Here is an 18,914-nt window from a genome sequence, read left to right as displayed (position 1 = left end):
GTGCTGAGCGGGGCAGGTTGGAGGGGCACGGAAAAGCCCTTTCCCGGCTCAGGGACCCAGCAGGTCCCAGCACCACGCTGGGCACCCGAGCGTGCAGGATTTGCGGTGATGATAGGGGGACCCAGGCAAGGGGCAGGGAGCCTTGCAAAGGCTGTACTGTGGCGGAACCTGACCGTCATGGGAGCCCAGCCCTGCACACAGTCTGGGTTTGGGATGAAGGACCCGAAACCGCTCCTTGTCCCTCCTACGGGGCAGAAGCCGCCCCTGCATGACCCATCGGGTCAGCCCTGCAAAGCTGCTGCTCAGGGACCAGCGACCCCTCAGCGTCCCCTCTCAGCAGTCAGCACTCACGGGGGGACCCATGTGCCCAGACCCCCCGCTACGTCCACGGGCTGGGGGCCGGGAGGTGGGACACAGAGCCCAGCTGCACCAGCACCCCCAGGGCCGAGCAGGATTGTCCTGATGGATCCCCAAGGTGCCCCAACGGGGACCCTGCTCCTGGGGTGCCTGATGGGGGGCGGGCCTGCAGGGTGCCCTGATGGGGACCATGTCCCCGGGGGAGCGTGCAGCCGCAGCCAGCCGACCTGGGGCGCGGGGGGCGCGGGCAGCCCCGGCCCCCCCGGCCCCGCCGCCCCCGCCCCGCTCCCGCCCGGCGCCGCCCCCGGCCCCGGCCCCGGCCGCGGTGGGATGCGCCCGGGCAGGTGCGCGCAGACGGGGCGACCCTATAAATAGGGGCGGGAGCGGCCGGCGGGGCTCGGCTAGGCTGGGCTGGGCTGCTGCGGGGGCACGGCTGGGCTCGGCTCGGCTTGACTGGGCTGGGCTGGGCTTGACTGGCTGCGGTGGGCTCGGCTGGGCTCGGCACGATGGAGATCTGGAGCAGCCCCGCCGCCTACGATGAGCTGAACGGGAACGCGGAGCGGGGCGGCGGCGGCAGCGTCGACCCCATCGCCCGGGAGCTGGAGGAAGGTGAGGGCTGCCCGCTCCTGCCCGCTCCTGCCCGCTCCTGCCCGCTGCTGCCCCGGGAACGCGGCTGCGGGGGCCGGGGGGCGCGGAGCGGGGCGGGGGCCGGGCCGGAGCGGGCGGGGGCCGGGGTCTCCCCCCGCTGGGTGCTGTCCCCCTTCCCGGCCCTGCGTGTCCCCCTCCCCGCGGCGGGGCGAAGCTGCTGCCTGGTCCCTTGGGGCCCCCCGGACCCCCCCGGCCCCAGGCAGGGTTGTCCCCGCTCCGGTGGTGGCGGGGAGCGGCGGAGGGACAGGGCGAGGGGCCCCCGCCAGCTCTGCGTGCGCCCGTGGGGATGGGGGTCCCCGCGTCGCGCTGGATCGGGCCCGCGGATGGGGCGGCTGTTTGCGTGTTTGCCAGCGCTGCAGCCCCCAGCGTCTCCAGGGTCTGCCACTCGCTCAAGCCCTAACGATGCTCATGCTCTAATTATTTCCAATTAACGGCTCAGTGGCCTGACGAGGTGCAGTTGGGGACCCCTGCAGGGAGCAGGCCCTGGTGGGGCGCGGGGAGGGGGCGAGGCTGGGGCTGGGGCTGGCCCCTCTCCCTGGGGACGTGCCCACTGGGGTATTTGCCCGCTGGGGTGTGGGGCCAGCACCCGGGGCAGCGGGGATGGGCCGGGGGTGGCGGGTGGGGGCATCGCCATGACAACGCGCGCACCATTACACAACCCCAGCTGGGGCGGCGTAATGGGATTTGCGTGGCTGAGCCTCTCCTGTTAACCCACTTTGTCTGCCCAGCTGGGGAGCGCGGCCGTGGCTGGGGACACGGGTCAAGGCCCCGAGCGCAGCCAGCGCTGCTCTGCCGGGGGAAACTGAGGCACGCGCCCTTGGGGCAGTCAGACATCAGAAGGGAGCATCGGGAGCGGCTGTGTGGCGCAGGCAGGGCCCGGGGTGCAGGCAGGACCCAGGGCTTCGTGCTCGCTGCCGGCTCCCTCCCGCCGCACGGCTCCAGTGCTGCCATCTGGGCGCGTGCCCGGCGCTGTCTGGCAGCTTCTGCAGGCGCAGTTGGCAGGATCGGTGCCGGGGGGAAAAACGTCCCTGTCCTCGTACCACCTCTCCCTGCCAGAGACCCAGATAGCGGCAGGGGAGCAGGCAGGGCTGTAGCTGGGGCCCAGCCCGATGCAGTAGCGCTGCGCGGTGTTGGCATGGCAGGCAGCTGCCTGTTACTGAGGCAACCTGCCTGCAGCTGCCTTTGCCCCTGTTGCTCAGAGCGTGGATCGCTGCGTCGCTGCAGCTGGAGGGGCATCGGGGTGGGTGCGGGGTGCAGCATCCTGAGAGGACCGGCTTGGCTCTGCCTCGGCCAGCATCTCCGGGGAGAAACTAGGGCAGGGCCGGCTTCTTGGGGGGGATCTGGGGGAGGGGGCTGGGGACAGATTGGAAGGGACGCTGCCTGCGAGCCCAGCTCTGCATGGTGCCACCCACTGCTGTTTATACTGGAGCTCCAGCCTGCTTTTTGCTGGAGATGTCACCTCCGATCCTGTCTCCGCTGCCTGCTTTTCCCCATCCCTCCTTCCCGTCTGTGTGTCCTGCGGCGGGGCTGGCACCGTGTCCGGGCTGGGGCTGCGCGTGCGGCGAGGGGAGCTCGGCATCTTCCCTGCTGCCCCAAGATGCAGGCGGGGTGGGGGTGAGGTGGGAGCACCCCATTTCCCGTGGTGCTGGCAGGGCTGTGAGCATCCCTGCCTGCCTCCGCCCTGCACCGCGGCTGGTGCCGCCAAGCAGATAAAATGTCCTTTTTGGTGACCAGCATGGCGCAGCTTTGTGCCGCCTGCAGCAGCTGCTTCCCATTCCCTCTGCCATGCAACCCCGGGGGCAGCGAGTGCTGGCGGGAGGCTGGGGCAGGGGACAGAGCGGGGGACAGTGCTGAGCCCCCGGGGCTGGTGCTCCCGCAGCGCAGGGGTTCACCCTTCGCCCTTCTCCCCCAGTCCTGTGCGCTGAGCGGGTGGTCAGGATCACGAAGACCTACCATGACATCGATGCCGTCACCAACCTGCTGGATGAGGTACGCCGGTGCCTGCCCCGTGCGTGGGCTGGGGCTGGTGGGACCCCGGGGATGCTGGGGGAGAGGGGGCAGAGCAGGGGACGGGCCCCGGCCGACACGGACCTGCCCCTTACAGAAAGAGCGGGACCTGGAGCTGGCGGCACGCATCGGGCAGTCCCTGCTGAAGCAGAACCGGAGCCTGACTGAGCGCAACGAGCTCCTGGAGGAGCAGCTGGAGTTGGCCAAAGAGGAGGTAATGGCCCCTGGGTGCAGGGTCCTGGCCTTGGCCCCCCCGTATGCCCGGCTCGGGGACCATGGGTGGCCCTGGTCCCCTTGGCCGTGCCCTGATGCCTCTTCCCCTCCCAGATCGCGCAGCTGCGCCACGAGGTCTCCATGCGGGACGACCTACTCCACTTCTACACCACCACCACGGAGGAGAGCGAGCCCACCTCTGCCCCCTCCACGCCGTGAGTGGGGGGTCCCTGTCCCACCGCTTGCAGGACTGCTCATGGGGGCTGGGCAGAGGCGTTGGGCTGTAGCCATCGCCCTCCCGGGGGTAGTGCCGAGGCTGGTGCCCCCTTCCCTCGCATGGCTTCCATGGGTCCAGCCCCACGGAGCTGGGTCGCTGCAGATGCCTGCCTGGGAGCTGGGGGGAGTGGGCAGGGGCCTGGGCGGGCAGCCTCATCCTGCCCGCACTGCGGGTGCTCAGCACCCTCCCTGCATCCCCAGGCTGCGCCGGCAAGAGTCCTCGCTGTCCCTGCAGCAGTACTTCCAGTACGACACCTTGCAGCAGAAACTCAAGTGCCTGGAGGAGGAGAACCAGAAGCTTCGCATGGAGGTGAGCAGAGCCGGCTGGCGGGCGCCCCTCTCTGTGCCCGCCTCTGCCCCGCTCGCTGCCGGGGGACCTGAGCCCCCCGGGGAGGCCGGAGGCGCTGGCCCCCACGCTCAGCCCCTCCGACCCTCTCCCCCAGGCCACCAACATCGCAGCCGAGACCTGTCAGTACGAGGACCAGGAGCAGCAGCTGATGATCGACTGTGTGGAGCAGTTCTGTACGTGGGGCTGGGCTCGTGGGGGGCAGCTCCTCTCCGGGCTTGGGGTGGGGGTCTGCAGGCACTGCCCAGCATCACTGCATGGGCTGGGGGGCCGTGCCCTGGCAGTGACGGACCCCGGGCCCTCCCCAGCCGAAGCAAGCCGGCAGGTCGTTTACCTCTCCGACGAGCTGGCCCGCAAGGCGGAGGACACGGCACGGCAGCAGGAGGAGATCAGCCAGCTCCTGGCACAGGTCGTGGACCTGCAGCAGAAGTGCCGCACGGTGAGCAGCCCTGCCCGTGCCCGCGGCGCTGGGGGGTGCGGGGCGCAGCTCCCTGACCTGCCCGCTCCTACCCGCAGTACGGCTCGGAGGTGGAGGAGCTCCAGCAGCACCTGGCCGTGGCGAAGGAGGTGCAGCAGCAGCTCCGGACGGAGGTGAGCCCGGGGAGGGCCTGGCCACGGGTGCTCCCACTGGGGGGGGGTCCTGCCCCGCTGCCTCCGGGGCTGTGCCTGAGCTGCGCCCGTGCCCGCAGCTGCGGGACCTGCAGGAGAAGTACGCCGAGTGCGGCGGGATGCTGCAGGAGGCCCAGGAGGAGGTCAAGAGCCTGCGCGGCCGCAGCCTGCCCAACAGCACCGTCAGCCGCTACGGCGCGCCCAGCCTCCTGCCCGTGGTGAGTGGGGGGCACGGGCAGGGCTGGGCAGCGCGAGGGGTGGGGGGCTCTGCTCTCCCCTCTGCTGACACCGGGTCCCCTGTGTCTCCAGGACTCGCTGGCAGCTGAGATCAAGGGGATGATGAGGAAGGGGACAGACTCCTCGGACTACAAGTGAGTGCTGGCATCAGTGGTGTGCCCAGGCGGGGGTGTCCCTGGGGGCTGGCTCGAGGGTCCATCCCTGCCTGCTTCCTGCCCGCAGGAGCTATCTGCGCGTCTTTGAGACGGTGAAAGCGGTGAACCAGGCGGCCAAAGCCAAGTCTTGCTCCGAGTCTCCCCACAACATGCCGGGCTCCAAGCAGTTGTCAGCCGCCCCCTCCGGCGGGGCCAGCACCCCCCACACCAGCTGCTCCGGCTCGGAGGGCACCCAGTGAGTGCGCAGGGGGGCTCGGGCTGGGCGGGACGGAGCTGCTGCCCCTGTGGAGGAGCTGGGGTGTTGGTGAGATGTTGATCACGCCGCAGCATGATGCAAGGCTGCAAGGCTGGGGCAGGGGGAGGGCAGGCACGGCCAGAGCCCGCTGCCCGCTGGGGTCCGGTACAGCACGGGGGGTGCGGTGCGGGACCATGGCCCCGAGCACCCTAACGCTGCGCCTGCCAGCAGGGGCGAGGGGGCCGGTGAGGAGCCCCGGGCCGCCCCAGGCCGGCAGGACCTGGAGGCGGCGGTGCAGCGGCTGTCGGTGCGGCAGCAGAGCCATGCCTCGGAGGAGCGCTCCTTCTTCGAGGCAGAGCGGGAGCGCAAGTTGTGGCGGCTGAGGGACGGCGAGAACTCCAGTGGCTTCCTCACCCCCAACGAGAGCATCATCTCCACCGGGACCAACTACTCGGGGGGCTCGGAGCTCACCGCCGGCTCTGGCTTCTCCCTCGGCTCCCTCACCTACCTGCCCGACAAGCTGCAGATCGTGAAGCCCCTGGAAGGTGAGGGGCGGAGGTGGCTTCCCGGTGTGCAGAGCTGGAGGTGCCGGGAGGGTCCCACGGCAGCGGCTGAGCCCCCGGCTGTGTCCCGCTCCCAGGCTCTGTGACGCTTCACCACTGGCAGCAGCTGGCGCGGCCCAACCTGGGTGGGATCCTGGTGCCCCGTCCCGGGGTGCTCACCAAAGACTTCAGGCAGCTGGACATCGACCTGGAGGAGGTCTACAGCCTCAACGACCTAGAGGAGGACGACGTGGACACCAGCTCCTTCCAGCTGCTCCCTACCTCAACGCCTGCCAAAGCCAAGGAGCGCCCCGGGGGTGAGCGCGGGGCGGGGGGGCAGAGGGGACGCGGCCCCCGGGACGCCCCTGTCCTCCTGCCCAGGCTGCCCCTCGCCCCACCCCACGCTCTCCTCTCTTGCGCTGGTGGCCTGTCCCTGCTACCCATCCGCCCCCGTGGGGATGCTCCGTCTGCGGCTGCACGAGGGCCGTTCTCCTGCGGCCGCCCTGCTGGGGTGAGCCCGTGCCGTCGCGCTGGCGCGCACCCGCTGCAGCCTGGGTGCGTGGAGGGGACAGGTCTGGGAGAAACGTCAGCTCCTGTTCCCACTTGCGCTCGCAGCCCCCTCCTCTGAGCAAGCACCGGACCCAAACGCTGCTGGAGACGTGCCCCATGCATGCAGCTTTCTGCTGGCGGTGGCAGCTCGCAGCCCAGCTTTGGCTCCTGTCTGCCCAGCACCCTGCACTCTGCCTCTGCCTGTGTCGTGCCCCCCTCCCCTTTAACCCGCTGTCTCCTGTCCCTTCCAGTGTTCCTCTCTGTTAACAACCTCCCCCAGACCCCGTCTACCTTCACCATCACCACCTGCCACATCCTCCACCCCACCACCGAGATCACCACGGTGACACCCAGGTAAGGCGCGAGGCCCCCCACCGCCTGCGCTGCCTGCACCGCCACCCCAGCCCCCCGTCCCCCCGACCCTCTCCCCCTCACCCCGTGCCTGGCTCTGTGCGGCTCGAGGAAAGCGGTGGGCTGGGGGCTTCCTGCAGCCCCTGATGCTCTGAGAGATGCCTGGCACTTGAAATGTCCCAGAATCTCAATGTCCCTAAATCTGGCTGCTTGAGCGGCTGCGTGCCCGGGGCTGGGACCGTGAGGGGAAGAAGAGCCTTCCTCGGCGTGCGTGAGGCTGGGCTCATCCTGGGGACAAGAGCCGCGTTTGCTCCCGGTGCTGATGGGGAGTCACCTTCCCTGGGAGCGGACAGGGATTTCTCCTCCCTGGGCTTGTGCATGGCCGCGGGGCTGGAGGAGCCGGGCGCGGGGCTGGGGATGGCGCCCGCCTGCGCCCTCAGCAATGAGCCCTAGGGAGCCGCTCTGAGGCTGCCTGGGGGTCGGTGTGAGCTGGAGTTCGCTGCGCGCTGTCAAACAGACCCCTGCATGGTTGGAAGATGCTTGTGGCGCAGCGCCCGCGTCCCGGCCCCTCCTGGGAGCCGTGGGGGGCATGGCTGCAGCCCCCCACCCCAGTGCGGGGCCATCACCATCGGGGCGCCTGGGCAAGGCTGCAATCCTGGGGTCTCCCACAGCCTGCGGCTCGTTAGGTGAATGAGGATGGAGGAGAGGGGCCCCTGCTGACCCCCGCCTCTGCTCTCTCTTCCCCTCCAGTCTGTATAACGCCGTCGTGCCTTCTTGTGGGCCCCTTGAGGGGCTGAGCCTCGGCAGCCCCTCGCCGGAGCCGTCTTCCCCTGCGCTGACGCCTGGCCCCGGACCCCCGAGCACCCCCGTGGGACTCGTCAGGCTCTTGCTCCAGCGGGGCATCTCTGCCTCGGTGCCAGCGACTGGGTCGAGCTGGGCCCCCCCGCTCCCCTCCCAGGACCCCCAGCATGCTGACACCTGGCCCTTGCCTGCGGGCGGGGGGCAGGACAGACCCCCCCCCAGGAGCAGCATCTTCAGCTTGAACTTGGTGGAGAAGCTGCGGCGCCTGGGGCTGGACAAGGTGGTGGCCAGAGGGGAGATGTCCTATGCCCGGGGCCAGCGCGGGGGAGCCTGGGGCGCGCTGACATGATGGCGGTGCGGAGCCCGTGCGCTCAGGACAAGACACGTCCTCCATCCTCTTCGTTGCCCGTCCATGGGGAAATGGAGACGGGACAGGCTTTCAGCTCCTGGTGATGTCCCGGCAGCGCTCCCCGCACCAGCTCGCCGGAGCTTTGCCCTGGCTGCCAGGACCCAGCCCCGCGGTGCCGCGCAGCCCCAGCGCCGTGCTCCCCGGCCCCGTGTTACGCTGCGGCGGGGGTCCCGCGCGCAGGGAGCGGCGTGGGGCGATGCTGGGGGCTCTGGGGGGAGCCAGCTCCAGGCAGGGGGTGCGGGCTGACCCTGGCCCCCGCTGTCGGGGGGTACGGACCTTTCCCAGGAGCCGGTTGTTGGCAATAAAAACTGTTCCTGCTTCTGCCGAGCCTGTGCGAGGAGCGAGGGGCAGCTCGGCCCTTCGGGGCTGTCCGGGCTGCTGCGGCGAAGGGCACGGCTCAGCCTGGGCTCGGGCGGTGCCGGGGGGGACCTGGGTGTGCCAGGGTGAGACCCCCCCCAGCCGGAGCTGGGCCTCTGGCCAGCACCTGGACTGACTTTTAAAGAGAATAGTGGTTTTAAACTCTTTCCTGCCCACTGAATAGCAGTAGCAGCAGCACCCCCGGCTCAGGGGACGCCTGCAGCGGGTGTTTCTCGGGGCGTAGCTGTCGCTCCCCCCGGCTGCGTCCCTCGCCCCAGGCTGTGCCCTGTCCCCTGTCAAATAAACGTGAAGTCACGAAGCAGCTCGTGTGCCGTGTCTGCCACCACGCGCCGTCGGGTCTCTGCCCTGCGCTTTCTGGTGGGGCTGGGGACAAATCCCTCCCGCCTGCCCCCTCCCAGCTCTTCCCAGCAAAGACGTGAGCAGCAGCCGCCGCAGTGCCAAAGCTTTATTGCAGGCAGAGATATGCACCGAGCGTGCCGGTGCTCTGCACGGCACGGCCAGCGCAGCGGCTACGCGGCATCGGCCGAGTCCTCAGCGCTGCGGCGGCCGAAGTCCATCCAGTCGGGGTAGTAGTGGTCGTGCAGGGCCTCCATCCCCTCGTCCCCGTGCACGTAGCCCTTGCGGTCGCTCAGCTCTGCCGGGGCAAGGGGAGCAGGTTAGAGCTGCCCCGGGCTGGGGGCTGGCGCGGGGGCTGGGCTGGGCCTTACGGGGCCCCCCGCGCCTCCCTGTACCTGTGAAGATGTGGGGCAGGAACCGGGAGATGAAGTGCTTCTGCTCCTGGGACAGGGACTCGGGCCAGTCCCGCCGGACCAGGCTGGCGGGGAGCTGGTGGGGGTCCCCTGCAGCGCCCGGCACCTCTGCCGCGGGCCGGCACAGGCAGGCGGTCGCCATGATGGCGAGGATGAGGCCGATGCACACCTTTGCCTTCATGGCTGTGGAGAGACTGAGCAGGAAGGGGAGTGGAGGGGCTGCGGCCCCCGAACCGGGGCCACGTGCTCAGCCTGCAGCGGGGGGCGACCCGTGTGGGGAGCAGGGTGCTCGCCCCCAGAGCACGGCCGGTCCCCAGGTCCCCTCTGTCCCTCCCAGTGTGTCCCCAAGTCCCCTCCATCCCTCCCATCTGGTCCCCAAGTCCCCTCCATCCCTCGCTCCTGGCTGGTCCCCAAGTCCCCTAGAAGCACGGAATAGCTCGAGCTGGAAGGGACCCGTAAGGATCAGCGCGCCCAACCCTCCGCTCCTCGCAGGAATGCCTAGAACGAAACCATATGCCCGAGAGCATCGGCTCCTCGAACTCTGGCAGGCGGGGAGCAGGGTGCTCGTCCCCAGAGCACGGCCAGTCCCCAAGTCCCCTCTGTCCCTCCCAGCTGGTCCCCAAGTCTTCTCCATCCCTCCCAGTGTGTCCCCGAGTCCCCTCCATCCCTCCCAGCTCGTTCCCAAGTCTTCTCCATCCCTCTCCCCTAGTTGGTCCCCAAGGCCCCTCCGGCCGGTCCCCCCAGCCCCGCTGGGACTCACCTGCTGGCTCGGGGGCTCGGTGGGGTGGCGGGGTGGCTCAGTGGCTCAGTGGCTCGGCGGGGCGGCGGGGTGGCTCGGTGGCTCAGCGCGGTGGCTCGGTGGCTCGGTGGCTCAGCGCGGTGGCTCGGCGGGGCGGCTGAGTCCGGGGCAGCCCAGCTCGACCCCGCTTTTAAAGGCGCTGCCGCGGCTGCCCCACCCCGGGGCGGCTCCGCACCCGCCGGCAGAGCCCCGGGGCAGCCCCGCGGGCACACGCGTGTGCACGGACACAGACACGGGGCTGTAGGGGGGTGTCTGTGTGCATACATACAGACGGACATACAGACGTGTGTGTCTGTGTGCGTACATACAGACAGACATACAGACGTGTGTGTGTGTGCATACATACATACATACATACAGACGTGTGTGTGTACATACATACATACAGACATGTGTGTGTCTGTGTACATACATACATAGACGTGTGTGTGTCTGTGTACATACATACATACAGACGTGTGTGTGTCTGTGTACATACATACATACCTACAGACGTGTGTGTGTACATACATACATACATACAGACGTGTGTGTGTCTGTGTACATACATACATACCTACAGACGTGTGTGTGTCTGTGTACATACATACATACAGACAGACGTGTGTGTGTACATACATACATACACAGACATGTGTGTGTCTGTGTACATACATACATACAGACAGACGTGTGTGTGTCTGTGTACATACATACATACCTACAGACGTGTGTGTGTACATACATGCATACATACAGACATGTGTGTGTCTGTGTACATACATACATACATACAGACGTGTGTGTGTCTGTGTACATACAGACAGACAGACAGACGTGTGTGTGTCTGTGTACATACATAACATACAGACACGTGTGTGTGTGTGACTGAAGACCGCGTGAGCCGATGGCCCGTGGTTGTATGTATGCATATATAAATGCAGAACTATTTGATCTCTCTATACCTGTCTGTCTACATTTGTGTACTTTATACATACACATACAGACATATATAGATCAATGGATACACACATATAGATACATATAAACATATATAGGCATAGCTGTAGCTATAGACGTGTGTGTATAAACATGCATGTACACACATATATGCACAGCGTGCACACACGCATGGATTGAGATATATACACATACACAGACAGGCACATATACATAGATAGATATGCATGCACATATACAGCTACATGTATACATATATAGGTATGGTCATATATAGCTACACATGGACGTGTGTAAATCTAAATTTAGGGAGAGCTAGCCACAGGGCACTTGGCCTGGGTTGCACCTATGTATACAGAGAAGTATAGCCACTTAGCCGGCTGGACGTGCAGACCCCCCCATACACGCATAGCTGCACACCCACATACGCATGTATACAAATACACACAGTTAGATATAATTACATTAATAAATACATATACACACGTAGACACATATACACATGCGTATACAAGTAGCTAAAAGATATAGCCATAGATGCAGATATCTCTCTCTCTCTCTCTCTCTATGTATATCTCTCTCTGTATATACATAGGTGTAGATCTAGCCAGTGCTACAGAGCTAGAGCTGGGGGGGTGTCTGTCTGTCTGTCTGTCTGCGTCTGGCCCCCTGCGGTCGGCTTGTCTCTGCCACACAGACGTTCACGCATCGATGGATGGCTGTACAGCTCTGTATGTGCACAGCAGCCGTGTGTGCAGGCAGGGTCATTTGCAAGGAGACCGTACGGCGCGAGCGGCACAGCACCGTGTGTGTGCGTGTGTGCGCGTGTGTGCGTGCACGCACGCGTGTGTACGTGTCTTTGTGTGCACGTGCACATAAGCAATTTATAGCGGTCTGGCTAAAAAGCTACATAAGTAAACGCATACACACAGCGTAGATGTATAGCTACAGCTGGAACTAAATGAAAGGAGGTAAAGCTTAGATACAAAGATACAGCTATAGGTATAACTGATCGCTATACGTACAGATGTGCGTGCACACACATAGATAGGATCAGTAGCTGCCTATTGTATATACACCCCTATTTATCTATAGGCATATAAAAAGACAGCTATAGATGTTGGTGTGTGGGGGGGGGTGTGGGGGGGGGGTGGGTGTGGATGGGGGGGGTGTGTGTGTGTGTATGTGTACGTGTGTGTGTGTGTGTGTGTGTGTGTGTGTGTACGTACGCATACGCCCATGCGCCTGCATGTCTCTATGGGTGGAGGACAACACCTGGGGCCGTTGGCCCCATATATGCCTGGAACACATATGGGGCGATTGGCCACGATTATGCGCACGCACATGTAAATGTACATCTGTGTGCCTACGTACTCACCCCCCGAGGCAAATCCATCTATCGATCGCTAACTCTATAGTTACATCATTGCATCCGTATCGACGTGCGTGCGCTCCCTCTCGCCCTGCACTGCACGTAAGGCGGCAGCTCCAGGTTCGTAGAGCCCTATAGCTCATGAACCCAGGGAGCTGCGGCATAGCTACAGGCAGAGAGGGTGCGCGTGTGTGCGCGCACGTGTGTGTGTGTGCACGCGCGCAGCCATGCGCTCCCGTGTCCGTTCGTATGGATGGGCTCTATGGGGCACGCGTAGCTTGTGACACAAAACCCACACGGGGCTCAGTAGCTAGTGTACGTACACACCTATGTATCTATAGGCATATGCAGGTGTATTAAAAGACAGCCATAGATGGTGATCGCTATGGGGCGGGGCGGGTGTGTGTGTGTGTGTGTGTGTGTGTACACGCCTGCATGTCTCTATGGACGGAGGACAATGTATGGGGCAGTTGGTCCCAGCAATGTATATGTGTGGCTATAAACCCACAGCTGGCGTCGGCGTACCCACGTACACACCGGCATAGGCAGCCATACGTGCCCATAAGGGGCACTTGCCCCGGCAGCACAATGTACTATAGTACACACACACGCTTATATTTTATGTTTTATATATGTATTATTACGTTTTGTAATAGACTATGTATGCATATAAATTGTATGATACTTTATGGATTATATAATAAACAGTGACTATACAGAATAATATATAACATTATATACAATATAAAATATATACCTAATGTATATAATTGTAACAGATAATAGTGGATTTTGTGCACCTATCTAAACACATCCATCCATCTGTATACATATGGCTACAGCTATATAGCGATACAGCTTTGTCCCTGTGTGTGTGTGTGTGTGTGTGTGTACACACATTTATGTGTGGCTCTCTGTGTATACACGTATACGTGTGGAGCCTATATGGGGCAATTGGCCCCAGTGGTAGGTGTGTATGTACACACACACACACACACAGTGACACATACACACATATATATGTATGTGTGTATATACATGCCACTGGGGCAAATTGCCCCATCCACATAAATATACATACGTGCACGTGTGTCTGTATCTACATGTATCTATATGCATACACACGCATATATACACATACTGATAGACACATAAGCTATATGATATCTATTATACATGTATGTATATGTGTGTCTGCATATATATATATATATCTGTGTGTCTACACACACGTACCTACATACATCTATGCTTGTGCATATATATATACACACACATGCATGTAGGTATAAAGACACACACACACGTATCTATCTACATACCTACATCTGCGCGTGTGTGCACATGCAGGTATAAGGACATACGTGTGTGTGTACACGTAGGTATAAGGACATACGTGTGTGTGTGTACATGCAGGTATAAGGACATACGTGTGTGTGTGTGTACATGCAGGTATAAGGACATACGTGTGTGTGTACACGTAGGTATAAGGACATACGTGTGGGGGGTGTACATGCAGGTATAAGGACATACGTGTGTGTACATGCAGGTATAAGGACATATGTGTGTGTGTACACATAGGTATAAGGACATACGTGTGTGTACACGTAGGTATAAGGACATACGTGTGGGGGGTGTACACGTAGGTATAAGGACATACGTGTGGGGGGTGTACATGCAGGTATAAGCACATACGTGTGGGGGTGTGTGGGCACGTATGTCGATGCTGACCGATGCTCTGTGGGGCCCTTGTCCCCGTCAGGACGTGTGTGCGTGCGCCATGGCTGTCGCTAGCTCGGGGCCCGGGGAGCACCGGCCGCGTGCCGTGCCCGGCCCCGCGGTGCGGCTGCGGCCGCCGCCGCCCCGGCCCCGCCGCAGGCTGGCACCGGCTCAGGCGCCTTTGCCCCCCGTTACGAACACGCTGGGGCCGGGGGTCCCCAGGGTGCTGCGCCGCCGGCTGTTCAGGCTCGGGGAGCACCCAGCTGGGCCCAGCGCGGCCCCGGGAGCCGTGCCCCTTGCCAGGACACACAGCCCATTTCTGCAGCTCTCCCCCACCCCGAAAAGCTTTGGGGCGTGGGGGGGTGGGCGCCGCTCGCTGCCTCTGTGCGCGGCGACGGAGCCCGGAGCTCTGGCTGGGGCCGCGCGACGCCCGCCCCAGCGTCCCCCAGTAAACCCCTGCCTGCTGCCACTCATCTTTTCTTTCACCATCGATTGTTCCTCTTGCCCGTATTTACCCTCATCCCGTTGTATTTGTAGAGAACGTTTGTCTCACGCCTTCAATAAAACCCGTGAGGGACGTGCCAGGGATCGGGTGCACGTCGCACCCCCGGTTTGCAGAGACCGATCGCGGTGCTCCTCAAACAACCCCGAAACAAATGGGCTTTGAATGGGCAGGGAGACAGCAGCGCCCTGGCACCTCCCGTGCCCCGCGGCGATCGATCGCTCGCTCGGCAGGCTGTTTTTCTACAAGGAACAAACAAATTGTTTTGCAATTTCTGGCTTTTAATGGCTCAATCTGGGCCAAATGAGCCGTCAGGGTGACGGGGACACAGCGGCCACTTCCTCCAGCTCGGCAGCCCCTTGACGCAGGTTTGCAGCCCGACCCGTGGGCGCTCGGGCTCGTCGCTTCTCGCGTCCCCGGCCGCACCTCGACGGGCCAGCCTAGGAAAGCCAGGAGAGGCCGTGCCTGCGGCATCCCTCGCCTCTGCCCGGCTGGGTCTGGCTCTCCTGGGCCATCCCGGGCCATCCCAGGCCACCCTGGCCACCCTGGGCCATCCCGGGCCACCCTGGGCCACACTGGGCCATCCCGGGCCACCCTGGGCCACCCTGGGCTGCGCTGGCAGGGGAGCGCTGGGCCGAGGCGGTGCCTCCCTCCTGCGTCTGCGCGGCTGCGGGCAGCCTGGCGAAGCCCGGCGGGGAGAAAGCGCAGCTCGATGCTGGGCAAGGCCCCTGCGCGGGCAGGGGAAGCAGCATTTCTGGAGCAGCAGCAGAGCGGAGATCGCGCTGCGTCGGGCTGCAGGCACGCGTGCACCCCAGGGCGAGCGCTGGCCTCGACGCTGCCTGCGCCGGCTCTCCGAGGTGCAGGCAGGGCTCGAGGTCACCTGCCTCCTCGCTGCACCCGTAGCTGCTTTGCATAATTGCGGCAATTTGGTTTCCAAGAGCAAAGTCTCCCAGGAAAGCAAACGGCAGCAAAGTGAACCGAGCGCTCCGCCGCAGTGCCTGGAAAAGGGGTGGAAAGTGGGGATCGTCGCAGGCAGCCGGGGACAAACAGGACTCTGTTCTCAGAAAGCTGCCAGAAGCGCAAGCGGCTGCCCCGGCAGCTCCCGGCAGCTCCCCCGCCACGCAGGGTGCAAGCGAGCCTCGCCAGGACAGCGCGGCCCTCGCAGCGTGGCTCACGCTGCGGCCACGGCATCGCCTGCCGCGGGCCGGGGGCAACGCGTGGGCCTTCCGCGCCTTCTTAGGTGCGGGTGCGGCTCAGGGTGCTCTCCCGCAGCAGGCAGCTCCAGCCCCCGCCAGCAGCGCAGCTCCAGGGCCCCTTTCCCCCGCGCTGACTTTGTTCCTGCTTGTTGGGGGCTCCTCAGAGAGGAAGAGGCCCCGCGGCAGAGCCCGGGCACCGTCACCGGGGCCCCGCGCCGCAGCGGGAAGCAGAAGCGCCGAGCGTCGCGGCCGGGCTGACAGGAACACAACAAGCACAAGGCCTGGCGCGAGGGTTAACGAACTCCGGCCCAGGAAGGGAATGACTCAACACCCACCCGCTGCCTGCCTCAGGGCGCTCGTCTCCCCCTTCCTCCCCGGCCCGCAGAGCCCCGGGGGGTTGCACGTCCCCCCCAAGGGCTGCACGTCCCCCCCAAAGGGCTGCACGCCCCCCCCCCAAAGGGCTGCACGTCCCCCCCCCAAAGGGCTGCACGCCCCCCCCCCCAAGGGCTGCACGCCCCCCCCCCCAAGGGCTGCACGCCCCCCCCCCAAAGGGCTGCACGCCCCCCCCCCAAGGGCTGCACGCCCCCCCCCCAAAGGGCTGCACGCCCCCCCCCAAAGGGCTGCTCCCGCCAGGCTCCTGCCCCAACAGCACCACAAGCACCGAGCCTGTGTCAGAGCCAGGCGCTTTGGCTCCAGAAAGCAACTGAATCCATCAAACAACTGCTTTTGAAAACCATTTTTATTTAAATAAGACCTTAAATACATTACATAAAACATTAAGAATGAAACCAAAAATCCGTTACTTCACAGCGCATTAGGCAGCAGTTGCTAGTGACACGGAAGCTCTGCGGCGCTCTCTACCATGATACTCGTTACATTAGTCCAAAATTGATCCCTTGTCAGAAGCTTAACCCGAGGCTAACGGCTCCTTGGGGTCGCTAGCCCGGCAGCTCGGGGCTCGCGGGGCACCAGCACCTGCCAGGCCTGAGCTGCAGCCATCCAGCCTCCACGTCGCTCTTCAGTTACTCCTCTCGGTCACAGTCAAGCTTCCCCAAATCCCTCTGCCACCAGGAGCCACCACCGCCTGGAGGGAAGGCGCCATCTCCCCGTGCCACGTCAGGGGCCGCGCGCGGCTCCGTGCGGGGCCGCGGGAGGCACCGCGAGAATTACCGTCCATGGGAATGGAAGAGCAGCTGGGCCGAGGAGCGATGCTGACCGTCTCCGGAGTGGCGGGCCGAGTCCCTGGGCTTAGCTTGGAACATCTGGTTACTTTTAGCTTCAGGCTGGACCGAGCCAAACGCCCGATTTACCTCTGTTAAATGAGGGACAGCAAGACGAGATAGCATGGGCTCTTGTCAGTTTATTACATCACTGAATTACACTAGTCCAGACTGAACAGTGGACCCAAGATCGTTACATTACACAAACCGGCTGGTTTTAAACTTATGACAAGGGACAAATGGGAATTTCATAGTAAAGAAATCTTCTTGCATAAAGCTTCAGTGACCCACAGGCACTTAAAACCCATGGACTTTCAGCTGGTCGTCTTTAGCCAGTCCAATCTGCAAGAAAGAAAACGCACTTTACAGCACGCCGAAGCAGAGAGGCCTCTGCGCGCATCCGCACACCCTCCACGCTGCAGACGCTGCGGGACTGTCCGCCTTCTGCTCCCCCCTAAAGCACGGAACGAAGATTAGGCTGCAACTGCAAAGCCCTGCTGGATGGTATTTGCCTCGCGCGAGAAAGGTCAAGAAGAAGAGAAAGAGCTTCCTTCGTCGGCCTGCTCTCCGAACGCTAGGAGAACCAGCGCCTGCGTGGTTACTGCAACAGACCCGTGTTTAGTTCAGCGTTCAGCCACGCGCGCAGCAGACCGAAGGAGCCCTACCTCCACGAGGAACTGGCATATGTTCTTGCGCTGGTCGCCCTGCAGCTGAATCACTTCTCCATATTCGGGGTGTTCGATTACAGTACCATTGCAGGCGAATTTCTGCAGCGGAGAGAAAGGCCTCCTTAGCCCGCCGCAGCGCCCAAGGCCACCCCGGCCGCCGCCGCAGCCCCCAGCGCCCCTGCGCCCGCCCCGGCCCCGCCGAGCCCCCACCTTTTTGAAGGCCTTCACCAGTTTCTTTTTATCGTAATCATCCGCGATGCCCTGGACTGTGGTGAGGGTCTTCCTGCCGTTCCGCTGCTGGATCCTTATATGGATGTAGTCCTCAGTGCCGGCAGGGAGCAGGTCATCACCCTTACTTGCATCAGCAAAGGGGTCTGCGGAGAGCGCCCGTCAGAGCCCGCCGCGCTCCCCATTGGCCAGCCCGCCCGCCCGTCACACGCAGGACCCGCCCCCCCCCCCCCCCCCCCGCGGCTGACGCAACCGGCCCCGGGAATAGCAACTGCGCCACGGGGCGGGGCCGCCCCAGGGCGGGGCCGCCAGGCCGCTCCCCCGGCCCGGCCCCGCCGCCGCCGCACAAAGGGCCTCACCGAAGGGTTGGAGGTTCTGGATAGCGGACATACGCTACGCTTCCCTTCCCTCGGCGGAGGCGGCGGCGGCGGAGGCGGCGGGGCGGCGGCGGCGCGAGCGGCTCTCGGCGGAGGATGCTCTCGCGGCGGCGGCTGGAGACGCTGTCACGGGGGCGGGACTGGCGCCGCCCGCTTATATACCGCCTCCGTGTGACGCCAGCACGCACGGGAAGCGAGGGCGGCGATTGGCCGCCGCCCGGAAGCGTCACGCCGCACGGGCGAGCGCGGCCGCGCCCCGGCTGGCGGCAGAGGCGCGTGCGCATGCGCGGAAGAGGCGCGGGCGGGGGGGGGCGGTCTCGCGCGGGGCGGCGCCTGCGCAGTGCGGCGGCGCCTGGCGGGGCCTGGGCCGCGCCGTGCCCGGGCCTCGGGGGCCCCTCGGGGCCGCGCCCGCCCCGGCCCCGCCGGCCCCGGCCCCCGGTCCGCCCCCGCCGGCCTCGCCCGCGGCTTCTGCCCCCCCCCCGCGGGGCCCGGGGAGCGGTGCCCTGGCCTGGGGCCCGGGTGCGGGGCGGGATCCCCAGGGCGGGATCGGGGCCTCAGGGGTGAGACACGGCCCTCGGGTGCGGGATCCCCGGGGCGGGGCGGGACGGGACCCCCGTGCAGTGCGGTGCCCGGGCTCCCTCCCTGCCCGGCCCGCGCCGTGCCCCCGCGCCGTCCTGCGGCGGCGGTGACCGGCTGCAGCGGCCTGGGACGGACGCGGGAGCGGGGGCCGGCTGCAGCGAGGCACGGCTCGGTCGGCCATGTCCCCGCAGCCCTCGCGTCCGCACAACGCGACGGCCGAAAGCTGCTGGAAGGCTGGCCGGAGGCGTCGCCGAGGCCCGCGGGCCTCCCGCGGCTGCACCAGGCCTTCGCTCTCCAGCCCGAGCGGTGCGGAGGGGGCCCGGGGTCCTGCCAGCCAGGCAGTTCTGTCTCCCGGTGATCAAAACACGCAGTAATCCCCCGCGCTGCCGGCCCGGGGTGATGCTGCCGCGTCCCAGTCACCTGGCGTGGGCCCTCGCAGCCTGGGCTCGGCCT

At 64.7% G+C, this 18,914-nt stretch overlaps 3 protein-coding genes across 3 annotated transcripts; 1 reads left to right on the top strand and 2 right to left on the bottom strand.

The window, feature by feature from the left end:
* Window positions 1-863: 863 nt before the first annotated feature.
* On the top strand, window positions 864-7,675 carry HAP1 (huntingtin associated protein 1; the record flags this gene model as incomplete). Its single annotated transcript, XM_082331646.1, has 15 exons — window positions 864-966; window positions 2,918-2,994; window positions 3,110-3,226; window positions 3,340-3,440; window positions 3,703-3,811; window positions 3,945-4,023; window positions 4,156-4,286; window positions 4,364-4,438; window positions 4,537-4,674; window positions 4,766-4,827; window positions 4,916-5,083; window positions 5,315-5,628; window positions 5,724-5,942; window positions 6,426-6,528; window positions 7,276-7,675. The coding sequence occupies 15 exons, from the start codon at window positions 864-866 to the stop codon at window positions 7,673-7,675; spliced, it is 2,196 nt and encodes a 731-aa protein (XP_082187772.1).
* Window positions 7,676-8,622: 947 nt separating this feature from the next.
* Window positions 8,623-9,043, bottom strand: LOC309600043 (gastrin/cholecystokinin-like peptide; the record flags this gene model as incomplete). Its single annotated transcript, XM_082332073.1, has 2 exons — window positions 8,623-8,747; window positions 8,845-9,043. 2 exons carry the CDS (start codon window positions 9,041-9,043, stop codon window positions 8,623-8,625), a joined length of 324 nt encoding a protein of 107 aa, XP_082188199.1.
* Window positions 9,044-16,110: 7,067 nt separating this feature from the next.
* Window positions 16,111-18,007, bottom strand: EIF1 (eukaryotic translation initiation factor 1). Its single transcript, XM_082331580.1, has 4 exons — window positions 17,865-18,007; window positions 17,488-17,651; window positions 17,275-17,376; window positions 16,111-16,951 (listed from the first exon to the last, which is right to left on the bottom strand). Exons 1-4 carry the CDS (start codon window positions 17,893-17,895, stop codon window positions 16,907-16,909), a joined length of 342 nt encoding a protein of 113 aa, XP_082187706.1. The 5' UTR covers window positions 17,896-18,007; the 3' UTR covers window positions 16,111-16,906.
* Window positions 18,008-18,914: the final 907 nt, after the last annotated feature.

The sequence above is a fragment of the Platalea leucorodia genome, assembly GCF_965183815.1.
Source record: "Platalea leucorodia genome assembly, chromosome: 22".
NCBI lineage: Eukaryota > Metazoa > Chordata > Aves > Pelecaniformes > Threskiornithidae > Platalea > Platalea leucorodia.
Note: the sequence above shows the minus strand (reverse complement) of the source record. Positions and strands in the feature narration are given on the sequence as shown.

Coding starts and splice junctions, on each gene's coding strand:
- EIF1 (XM_082331580.1), bottom strand. CDS start 17,895: ATGTCCGCTATCCAGAACCTCCAACCCTTCG. Junction 17,652..17,864: donor CCAGAACCTCCAACCCTTCG/GTGAGGCCCTTT, acceptor CGCTCTCCGCAG/ACCCCTTTGCTGATGCAAGT. Junction 17,377..17,487: donor TGGTGAAGGCCTTCAAAAAG/GTGGGGGCTCGG, acceptor TCTCCGCTGCAG/AAATTCGCCTGCAATGGTAC.